This window comes from Heptranchias perlo, chromosome 4 (genome assembly GCF_035084215.1).
Source record: "Heptranchias perlo isolate sHepPer1 chromosome 4, sHepPer1.hap1, whole genome shotgun sequence".
In the NCBI taxonomy this organism is placed as follows: Eukaryota; Metazoa; Chordata; class Chondrichthyes; order Hexanchiformes; family Hexanchidae; genus Heptranchias; species Heptranchias perlo.
Window position 1 is genome coordinate 130833024 of NC_090328.1, and position 12400 is coordinate 130845423.

At 39.5% G+C, this 12400-nt stretch overlaps 1 protein-coding gene across 6 annotated transcripts in view; it reads left to right on the forward strand.

Annotated features, from left to right (window-relative positions):
- LOC137321285 (lysine-specific demethylase 4C-like) overlaps positions 1-12400 on the forward strand; it is a 408143-nt gene that overhangs the window by 214458 nt on the left and 181285 nt on the right. For 4 of the 6 annotated variants that reach the window (XM_067983644.1, XM_067983641.1, XM_067983642.1 and 1 more), the window contains 4 exons: positions 3082-3263; positions 5480-5693; positions 5781-5857; positions 6715-6753. In XM_067983644.1, the coding sequence (XP_067839745.1) occupies positions 3082-3263; positions 5480-5693; positions 5781-5857; positions 6715-6753 (512 nt within the window). The remainder of the gene's footprint in view (positions 1-3081; positions 3264-5479; positions 5694-5780; positions 5858-6714; positions 6754-12400) is intronic. The other 2 variants (XM_067983643.1, XM_067983646.1) reach the window with 1 other exon arrangement.

Genomic DNA, 12400 nt, shown 5'->3' on the forward strand with positions numbered 1-12400 from the left:
GTCTGAACCAAGAGGGTCAAGGATTGTCAGGAATTGGACCTCGGGCCTCATCTACATACTTGGGGTGAGCTGCCAGCATCCCGCGAGAAAAATCAATTTTTGTGGGGGACGGGGGAGTTGGAGCGGGTAATATGGGGATTTTCAGAACTGTGGAATTGGGGAGCATTCCTGCTCTTAACTGATGCACAGAAAGGTTTTCTTTTTAAAAAAAAAAGTAAATAAATAAGTACAAGTGACCTGCAGTTGGTGGCCGCAGGGGCCACGAAAGAAACTTGAGCGGGACAGGCCCGACACCTACCCTGCTCGTTGGTAACTAATTTTACACACTGATCCTTCAACAGACGTTAGATCCCAAATTTACATGTCCAAGGGACCTAACGCTTGTTTTAGGCGGCAGCCCAGGGCGCTTAGAAAATGGGCCCCATGGATTTAGCATGGGACCAAAGCAGATTGGTGCAAGCCGTTCTGCTGCTAAATTGGTATGTTTTACACCTGAAAAAGTCTATTTTCAATGCTGTACTTGGATTATACTGTACTTGCCAACTGCAATTGCAACTACAGCCAGCAATAGCATATAAAGAAAGTAAAGCATCAGAAACTGTCTATAGGTCAGAGGTGGGCCAAACTGGCCAGGAACAGCTGGGGGCCTACACTAGAGGAAGAATGAGTTATGGTAATGATTTTTGGCCTATCTCTCCTGCTTTCCTCAACCCCCGCCCCCCCCCCCCCCCACCCTCTATGCTGCCAGACACTGGAGAACATTTCTTTCCCTATGATTTGGGAATACTCCAAATATTTTTTTCTTATGTCCAGTGCAAAGGACTGCTTCACAGCAAGTCCACACTTCTTATAGGATGGAAGATTACTGTATGTGTAAAATAATCTGAGAGTTTGTGTGTCCCTGATGAACAACAGAACTGTTTATTGTCACTGTGTTGAAAACAGTAACTCTGAACCTCTGTGACTAGCTAAAAATGTGATCAGCAAAAACCAGGAAAGGTCCTTCCTTGTCTAGAAAATTATGGTGTCAGGATTGTGGAACTTCTGTTGCACAAAGTAGCTCAAATTGCTGACTACTTGAGGAGTAGTTAAGTTCCATTTGGATGTATTTCCCACATACCTGTGGTTGTGTAACTTAAGGGGAGGATCCTTGTGATTTCCTGGTTAAAGAGTGGGGTCCAGACAAATTGACCATCCTCCCAATCCATTGTTTAGTGTGAACATGGTGGTAATATGATATCTTTCTCCACCTCTGTTTTGAGGCGATGACTACTTTGGGCTTACAGCTGTAACATAGCATATCTCTTAATGTTTAGCTTTGTTCATTGAACCAGTGAACAGCATGCCGAGTAGCTGAGCCATTAACACTTTTTTTGACTTGAGCAGAAAGAGTTTACATGAGAATCCAGAGTTACTGCTTGAAGTGGTCGATGGTTTGTGTAGTTATGTCAGTTGCAGTATGTAGAAATAAGGGGTGTATGTTGAGCATAATGAAAGATTTGTTGATTACAAATGTTTGCCCTTCAAATCAAGGATTTCCTCCACGTGCCATAGTTTAGCTCAGCACCTACAGAATGGGTTATATCGGCACTAGCTGTACACAATTTCTTGGATACTTTGATTTCTGTTGTGTATTTATGTCCCCAAGTGTTGTTGGAGATTAATTTGAACATGGTAATTTAATTTCCAGTGCAATGAATTCTTAAAGTTTAATCAAAATAGTTTAATTTACACTGTGCTGCGGATGTCATTCAGTGCAGCAGTAATTTACCTCTCAACCTATTTTACCAACAGAAATTGCAATCTCATTGCTGAAACTTTTTGCTAAGATACCTTCCGTCTTCAAAAGCTCAATCCACTCTTCATTCTCCTGTAAACTCCACTACAGCTGCTTTTCTTGCTGATTTAATTCTTCTCCCATTGCTCCCCCTCTGGATATTCTCTGTTGCTGGCCTCTGGCTATCCCTGCCTCAGCGTCACTCCCTGCTCTAGCCTTGGACATCACCTTCTCTTCCTCTTGCCTCACGTGTGCTTGCACCTTTATTTATTGATTCATTTCATAGAAACCTTATTTAATCAATTTATACCCTTAAGGGATACATGCACAAGAAAACATAAAACAGTAGGAAGAATTATGAAAAATGATAGTTGCACTGAGTACGAAGCCAAAATTAGAGAAATTAATTTGATTGATAAAGCAAATAAAATACAAATAATTAGGGGTAAAAGATTTTTAATATTGTAATATTATGTAATGTTTTTGTCTGTGAGCAATGCCATGGGAGCTCAGCTAGGTATTAAATTGATCATAAATCTGGTGTGAAAGTGCTATCTTAAATAGAATATATTTCTCTGTTAAGCATTTTCAACATTTAAACACTTTACACCCAGTAGATCAGTTAAAATTAAACATCAGTGTATAAAACAACGGTAAATAATTCCATAAGACATGAATCTAATTTGTTGGGGTAAACTTTTCCTGTTCAGAACAAGACGATTGTTCCTCAGAAACTTATGCTACAGTTGCACTGCACTTGGTGTGAGCTTGCATCTTGAAAGTCTTCTGTATTATGCTGCTACTTGTGGTGACCAGAACCCAAAATTGCTTTACATTGATGGGAAAGTGGCAGCATAATTGCACCCTTACCATTCTTCTGTTTTTACCATTCTACCCCACAATTAGTGTAGTCTGAGTTGTTGAGTAAATGTGCCCCTGGAGCCCAAGCCTACCCCACAATTAGTGTAGTCTGAGTTGTTCAGTAAATGTGCCCCTGGAGCCCAAGCCTCTCTTTATAAACTAAAATAACCAGTGTAGGATTAAGGTTATTTGAAGGTGAGTATCCCGGTAAAGAGAGACTTTTACTTCATCCACTCTAATGAGAAGTTACAGCAGTACTATATAGGAACAGTATGATTTTAGCATGTAGTACTGCTGAACTGTTCTTCAGACTAATTCTTCATTGTCTAGCAGGTGCATTATGCCATAATGCACTGCTGTTGGAGGAAAAAAAATGATGTTGCAACTGAATTGATGCTTGTGGAAAGCAAAGAGTAAATGTAGAATAATCTTATGTTTTGTAGAATTGGCAGATTCCACATCCAATGAAGAAGAGGTAAATGAAACTCGGCCTTGGGCCAAACCTCTTGTCCAACTGTGGCAGAATAAACCGCACAACTTCCAAGCAGAGAAAGAGTATAATGAAGAAGCCTCGAAAATGGAACCGTATTGTGCCATTTGCTCACTTTTCTTTCCTTATTACCAGGTAAATGGTTATTTCATCTGAAAGCTTAGATAAAAGAAGTAAAATGGTAAATCTGAATAGTTTTCACATGTTCAAAATAATTTTTTCAGGATTGACCATAGAATTTTAGGCCTAAGTCTCAAGTTAGATCCATGATCTTTCCATATTTAATCTCTCAAATCAGTGAGTATTTGAGGGAGATGGAGGGAAAAACAAATTGACTTGAACAATATCACCAAGCTGCTGTCCACCCATAGCGTTTAATGGATGAAACCATTTTTTAAAAAAAAGATACTGGTCTGAATTAGGAAATATTTGAAAACTTTCATTCAAAAATTCAGACGAAAACTGGGAGTGTAACATAAGTACCCCCTTGTGACCTGAACCAGATATCCATAACTCTTGCACGTGTACTTCTTTAATCTCTCTGCACATAGACTCAACAAACACTTGGTGAGATGAGGCCACATGTGAATCATTAAGCTGTTTTTTTTCCACGGGAAGGTAAACATTCAGAACAATCATGATGATCAGACTCACTGTTCAATCCGTACAACTTACTTTTGCTTAATACAAAACAAAGAATACGTCACACTTGCCCACAGTGTTGTCCCTTTTAACTGTTCTCCAGCATTTCTATCCCCTTTGCCTCAGGGAAAGACGTCACAGCTTTCCCTTTAACAAATCTCAGTGCCCTTACAGCAGTACTATTTCAAAAACCCTGTCTCTTTTTATTTCCCCCGTTCATAGACAAACAGAAATTAAAGGACTTTCCAACTAATTCAATGTGATGTGTTTTTCGATTACCTAGACAAGCTAACTAATTGTTTAGACTATGGGGAAAATGACTTACATTTATTTTATTAACTACCTTTTGTTTAGGTGCTTTTTTAAAAACTTGAGAGTATAATTTGCTTTAAAAGAATATTAAAAGTAAAACTTTTTTCAAGTCCTTTTTGTGGAAAAATGGACCAAAATTCCCAGAACACGACACCTGGTTTATCCTTCGCCTCCTTCAACAAAGGCACTGTGTTGGCTGCTCTCCAGTCCCACGGCACAATTTGCATATCTAAAAAAGATTGAAAATTATGGCCTGAGCCTCTGCCATCTCTTTTTTTCAAAAGCTAACGGTGTATACCATCAGGGCCCAGTGACTTATCAACCTTGAGTTTTGCTCATTTTTTCCAGAACCAATTCTTTTTCTATGGTTTCTAACAATTGTTTCATATCCTCCTTTAGAACACCGACATTCTCACTTTTACCATCATTTATTAAAACTGGTGCAAAATATTTATTTAATACCTTTGCTGTACTGTCATCCTTCAATTAGGCTCCCTACTTCATCCCTGAGTGATCCTACCCTCTCTTCAATTATATTACTAATAAATTCCATTGCTATTTTCGTTTATATTATCGTCAAACTTTTTTCATATTCCATTTTGCCCTTCTAATCACCCTTTTCACATATAAGGGTTCCCTACACTGCTATTCCTCTGTGTCTAACTTAAACATGCAGATATCGTTAGCCAGAAGTCCCCTTAGCGCTAAACTCTCCAAGAATCAAAGTTATGCTTTTTCGGATCTCGCAAGTATTAATTATAGAAAAAATAAACTCTTGTCCAACTGCACCTCAAGGCTGAACTCCTATGGCTAAACTTCCACACACTTCTGGCCTTTCACACTGCACTGACCTTTAGCAGCTTTATTCTGTAAAGTAAGAATAGATAAAGCTATTTCTGTTTTCCTTTCTGTTTTTTTTATATATAGGAATTTTTTGCACATAACTGGGTGGTGCAGTGGCTTTGGGTTCACATTCAGTCCAGACTGATGGGATGCAACTCTTCTTTGTCAGCTGTCTGGAAGAGTCCTATACAAAATGAGTTTGGGCTATATTAATACTGTTTCTCATAGGCAGTGGTCTACAATACAAAACTGTCCTCCATTTGACATTAATTAGCAATCTCATTGTAAGGCCACAGGTTAGCTGCTGTGGTAAATGGGGGAAAAAATGTTGCACTGGTACAGTGGGACATGCTCTTTTGAGGTTGGGGCTCAAGCATGTTATAGGCACAGAGTAGAGAGAGCCTTACTCTGCATCTGGATGTATAATACTTGATGCTGATCCTGATTGCCCAGCACTTATTTCTCTCACCTTGATGATCACAAAATTTAATAAGATTTTTAGGGGGAAAAAGCAATAGATAATTAACTGTACAACATATTTGTTTCATATATAGCCTGATCACCCTGTGGAAAGAAAGTCCCAAATCAAAACTGATTCAGCTGAACTGTCACCATCCAAGCAACATAAAACGAAACCGCTTATTCCAGAAATGTGCTTTACGTACAGTGAAGAAAATAATGAACTTTACCCTGCCAATTCATTCATTGAAGAGGATGGAACAAGTTTGCTGATTTCCTGTGCAAAGTGCTGTCTACAGGTTCATGCAAGTAGGTATTATTTTCCTAGTGCTGCTCACTTACATGTTCATTTTTGTAATTGGAAGAATAGTTGTGACTCTTTTCTTTGACCTATAGGTTGTTATGGTGTTCCTATTCATGAAATCCATGATGGTTGGACCTGCTCTCGATGTATAATTGGTGCATGGACTGCAGTAAGTACTTGTGTTGATGCATTTCAATTATATTATGTTCAACTGAAGACAGTAATTACAGTGTTCATAGATCTTTGGAATGCTATATGCTTTTGGTTATTAATAGACTTCAGATATATTAAATGAGCAGTAAAGCCAGATTTGTTTGGATTCTCAACTTTTGCTTTGATTTGCGAGGAAAGCCTTCCCAAGAAAAAAATAAAAATTGTAATTTTAAAATGGCATTTCATCAATGTAGTGTTAATTGTCCTGAAAGGTTAAATAACAGGTACAAAGGGACCTCTTAATCCTTTGTGCTATGGAGTTGTAGGACACATGTCTGTGCTCATGTTTTTCCCATACAATAGCTTTACAGTTTTGGCAGTGTTTCATAGAGAAATGCTGATGGGCACTTCCAGTCAGCAAGGAGGGAAAGAGTAGCAGCAAAAACTTTTTTGGTAGATCTGTTCTGAGTGCATGTGTGTTCCTCTGACCCAAAATGTCCAACTTGCTCCTCTGATTATATCCATTCACTCAGAATCCAATTGTTAGGTAGATGTTAATTGCCTACCTAATATGGTTTTCATCATTCTTTAAATGGAAGCAAACTCCAAGTACCAGCCTATTCTGTCCTTTTTGGGGAGATAGTGAAAATAATTATTGATTGAAGTGTTAGTACAATTCATGCATTACATTGAATTGTTTCTTCACAGTTCTCAGGAAAGTGCTGGTGCTACCCAGGAGTGACACTATTTTACACATAGTTTGGGAGAGGGGAGGCACATGTAACATATTGGCATCAATATTAGAGGCATGTTAAAGCGATAATGTCTTTGCAATTCTGCCTATTAGTGATTTGAGCTTGCTCTTTGTGTTAGCTGAAGGAGGCTTCCATTCAAGGAAAGAAAACCCTAAAGGTAGGTAACCAAACATTTCCCCTCCCTTCTTCCCAAATAAAGTTAATTGGCTTAACCTTGATCATTATTAAGAATGGTTAAAATCTGACAAAGGCATTTATCGCTATATATGCAACAGAAGAAGAAATAAATTGCTTGCTCGGGTTCTTGCTTATCCCTCTATTATCCAGAACCTAAGATAGTCTCTTAGGGATATATATGATACAGGAAATGGGGAGGGCATGTGTTTTGAGCTGAAAAAGTATAAAATAATAGGTTTCCTTTTTGGTTGCCCGTCAGTATATTAATCTTATTCATGGCTCATGGAAGATGATTTCTTATGAAAACATGAAACATACATGTCAGGGGAAATACTGACCAAATCACTGTGGTTTTGGCATATTTAACACTTCCCTGCCATTTTCTGTTACTACCAAGGTGGCCTGATCCAGGAATGAAACATAAGGCTGACTGAGAGCGCCATACCACAGGTAGTGAGAAGCACAAGCACAGGGTGCAGTGGGCAACATGTGCTGTAAAGAAGGTACAACTGAAGAAGTTGTGAAAATACATTTCAGTGGGGAGCAAGCTATAGGTATTAGAGCCAAGTACGTACAATTAAAACGTGGGCACTGCGTTGCTTGGAAGAGGGCAACGGGTGGACGTACCTAATTTAATTCAAACAAAATATTTTATTTTTATATTTTTAAGCCTGTGTTTCCTCAAAGTGCACTGAAGCAACAAGTTTGACAAATATCACCAAAATCTAATTCAGTAGTGTCAAACTTTTTTTTGAGTCAAGTACCACCAAAAATCACTCAGCCTCTTGTACATCTCTAGCTTAAGGATCCTGGTAAGTCTGCAAATGGAAATGCTCGCTCCCTTTTCATCCTCCACTTTTTACTCCTTTTTCCTCTTCGTGTGTGTATGTGTGTGCGTGTGTGTATGTGTGTGCGTGTGTGTATATGTGTGTGCGTGTGTGTATATGTGTGTGTGTGTGTGTATATGTGTGTGTGTGTGTATGTGTGTGTGTGTGTGTGTGTGTATATGTGTGTGTGTATATGTGTATGTATGTGTTAATTATGAAGCAATTCTATCTTGGTTTGGTCTGGTAGCTGTCCTTTCAAATGAGGCACCATACATGAGAGTGTAAAAAGATAACTGCATCAGTCTGCATCGTTAAACATATTGAAATGTTTTTCATTTTTGTCTCCCTGGTAACAGGCTTGAAAGGAAGTCAAACACACAAATTACATGATAACCGATTTTGCGATTTGTTCAGTTGTGCGTATGACTGCGTATTATTTTTTGAATGAGGCTAGAAGTTCAGAATTTCTAACAGGCCTTGGCAACAGGTTGAGGAGTTTAGAAAAGAGAACTATCCTTTGAGTGGAGGTCAAACAAACTGAAATCCTCATAGGGTGGCAGATGGATTTTAGCTAGCTCCCACAGCTCTTGAGAACAGAGGATGAAATTTTGTACACTGCTCATGCTAACACATGAATCTGCCTTTATCTAACTGTAAACAATTTTACAACACCAAGTTATAGTCCAGCAATTTTATTTTAAATTCACAAGCTTTCGGAGATTTTCTCCTTCCTCAGAAGCTTGTGAATTTAAAATGAGGAAGGAGAAAATCTCCGAAAGCTTGTGAATTTAAAATAAAATTGCTGGACTATAACTTGGTGTTGTAAAATTGTTTACAATTGTCAACCCCAGTCCATCACCGGCATCTCCACATCATGACTTTATCTAACTGAGTCACCTCTCTGGGTAAAACTATCAAATCCAAGCCCAGGCTTTTGGGAGAGGCTGAGACCTTCAAATAAAAACTTTAATGATATTTAGAGACACAAAATATCCAGTGCATAAATGTAATTGTTGTAAAATAATTAACTGAGTTTTTTTTCTTTTGTTTTAAATCATCATCTGGATATTAGAAATTTCAGTTACTTAAAGGAAAAGATTTTTTTTTTAAAAAAACATTTTAAGTATTCAATTAGTTCATCATGTTGTGACGGTGAAATGTTTAAATACAGAATTCCATTATAAATGTTTAGGTAGAAAGCTTCGATTGTAAATGTCAACTTAAGTATTGAGAAGAAATGTGCACCTCACATAGGATTTTTAATGATAGATGTTTGTGAAATAAATTTTAATTTACAATTTATGGTAATGTTGTAAATCAGTATTGTCATCCTAATAAAATAATGTACATATGTAACTTTACATATTTTCCATTATTCCATAAAAGCATCTTTGACTTATCAGTATTTCAAAGAAACCATACAATATCATTTTTCCTAGAAAATTACGACTTTGATTTCCTGTTGTCAGTTTGCCAACTAGCAAATAATAAGTATAAAAAGATAATGGGTTCCCTTCAATATTGTGAAATCTGTAGAATGATATTCCAAATGAATCATAAAAGTTGTAATTTGCTTTAATAATCTTCAAGATTACCCATGTACTCCAAATGATGTGGATCAGGTTAATTATAATAATTGGGAAAATAATTTGCTTCGCTAGCCCTTTTAGAGCACTTCAGCTGGAGCCAGATGACATTCCCTCTGTAGAAGACAGGGCCCATGAGCCAAGTTCAGCTCTATACTACTGTGTTGCCAGCATCAGCTGCTTTGTTTTCCTCCTGCTGATCTGTCAAGTGAAAAACATTTCTTTCAACCAATATATCATCGAGTATGTTTTTAGCCTCTGGCAGTAGTTTTTTTTTGTTTGCAATTTCAGTGTGTCCTGGGTGCAAATTCTCCATTCAGTACAAAAAAAACTTTCTCATGAACCATGACATTGCCTCATGTGAATGCTGTTAAAAAAAATTCAGTATTGGGTAAAGGACAAGACACTACAATCTTCATTTGATCATTGAATGTTTGCCTTTGGAAGAACACCTATGGCTATTTCAACTCAAGATTCAGAAACCCAGTGCTGCAGCAGTTGATCCAATTACCTCCTCCTCTTCCCCTCCTACCAAAAAGGTCTAAACATCTAGACAATGTAAGGTGTAGTCTTCAGGGTCATCACGAGAGGAATGAAGGGAGAAGTTACTAGCTTTTTCAAACAGAATATTTGAAAAAGAATAATATAAAAGGATATCAGAAAATAGTGTTAAAGTAGATAGCCCATATATTGTGGTCCAGAATGTGCTGCCTAAAGTGCAGTGGGGCAGGATTTCTGCTTGCCCACCTGCTCTGGTGGTGACCCCTCCCAAATCCCAGGGATGAAGTAGTTTGCATAAAAGGGATGGATGCTTGCTCCATTTGTGGTGTAAGTGGGTACCCACCCAATGAGAGCACAGGAATACTGGAGTGCGGGGGGGGGGGGGATGGTGGGGAAGGGCACAGAGTGTGGTGACAGTGGCTGGTGTGGTCAGAGAGAAGTTTTTGTTGTTAGCTGCTTCTATAACAGTTTGCCCCTTTCCTTACAGCAATCAATTGTTGTTGGGATATGGCATTTTGGAGCCCAATTATATAACTCTTGTATGGCAAGTGTGCCTGCATCATGCAGGTATACTTTCTGTTGGCTGTAAGCTGGGCAGAACAGGTGGGATCTCTTGGGTAACATGGCTTCCCACTGGTCCCACCTCCAATTGTGATATCATGATGGAGGTTGTGTGGACAAAATTTTTCAAAGTTGCCAGCAGCAGGGAAATGTGTCAGAAACAGGGTCTGTCCAAATTCCCTGCCCAAAGGGTAGTGGTGCAGATTGCACCACTACCCTTCAAATTTATTAGCCAAACTTTGTTTAGTGCTAGTGAGTCAATTGCAAACTATGCAATTCTTACATTACCAGCTACACAATGCAAACCGGTGATATTATTTGGCAAAACAAATACTGCAAATGAGCAGATTAGCATTTCAATTACCATAGGTCTTGAGCAATACGTAATGTGTCTTCTCATTGGAATCATTTGCATTATGGCTTTCAATACAATGCTACCAACCCCAACTCTGAGCCAAGTTTTTTTTATATGGATAGCTATAGAGGTTAAATTTATAAATAAATGAGTGATGCTCAGAAATCTGTTCCTCAGACGCCCTAAAGGCAAGGAATCAATTTGATTTCCAGCACCTGGAAAACATTGGACTCGTGAGTTGCCTACACATAGGTCAGTAGTCACCAAAGTAGTGTCAGCTTGACTTATTTCATAGCATTCTTACATCTGAGGCAGAAAGTCATAGGTTTGAATGCCACTCCAAGAGCTAAGTGCACAATTTAGGCTGACACTGAAGTGCAGTGCTGAGGAAGTATTGTGGTACTATCTCGCCAATGATATGTTAAACTGAAGTCCCATTTGCTCATTCCTGTGGTTCAGGTGAAGGTTAAGGATCACATGGCACTATTCGAAGAACATAAGAACATAAGAAATAGGAGCAGGAGTAGGCCAATCGGCCCTTCGAGCCTGCTCCGCCATTTAATAAGATCATGGCTGATCTGATCCTAACCTCAAATCTAAATTCATGTCCAATTTCCTGCCCGCTCCCCGTAACCCCTAGCGGAGATTTCCCAGTGCCTTGGCCAACAGCAACCAAAACTACCAAAGACTGATCATCTAAGTCATGTTGATGATCCAGAGAGATAAAGCTATGGTAATGTGTGTAGTGCTATACTGGCTGTAGAAATCTCAATCTTCTCACTTTGGCCTGCTGAAAACTCAGCCCCTCACTCTGCCAGACAGAGCAGACTATCTCTGAAAAGCAACAAGTATTGAAATTTGCCTTCCAAAAGCTCATGGTTCATCGCCTGTCTAGTGAATAGGACAGGGTTTTGCCCAAAGACTACCTTCTTAGATTGTGAATATTATCGTTCCATCCTCTAAACCCTTTAATTATAACCGCAGAATAGAAAAGATTCACTCTCTGGATTGTAGGCAAAGGTTTGAATCCTTCATTTGTTAAAGGACTTAGATATTTTAGTGACTGCAAGACTAGCATGTTTCAAAGCCCAATTCAGTGTTAATGCCTGCCAACATAATAGAGGTTAAATCGGATAACCCCCGAAACTGGTCGTGGTGTGCAATTAACCCGCACCTGGTCGTTGAGATGCAAGCAGCTCTCAACATTCGTGCTGCCTGATCATTTACCTGGTTTCTACGAGCAGCCAGGCCTAGCTGCGCTGTTGGGTGGCTGCTCACCAGCAGGGGGGACCCTGATGTCACCCACATACCAACAAACTCTTTCAATCAGTACCCAACTCTTCCAGTCAGATGCTTCCTTTCACCCTCACACATTACCACTGTTGCAAGCCGCGCACTCACAACTCACAGGTCACACACACTGGCAGCTATTCAACCATGACAAGCACGTCACCCAAACATCTTGCAGGACACTCACCGACATGCGCCCCTCTTTCTTGCAGGAGAAGGTGGCGTATAACAGGAGGCAGCAAGTGGCAGTGGCTCCATGGAACGTGAACCTGCTGTCCTCTCTCAGGATGACAGCCTTCCTGCCCCACCCCTGCTACTCTGCCAGTGTCCTTTTTTTTTTATTCGTTCACGGGATGTGGGCGTCGCTGGCAAGGCCAGCATTTATTGCCCATCCCTAATTGCCCTTGAGAAGGTGGTGGTGAGCCGCCTTCTTGAACCGCTGCAGTCCGTGTGGTGACGGTTCTCCCACAGTGTAGTTAGGTAGGGAGTTCCAGGATTTTGACCCAG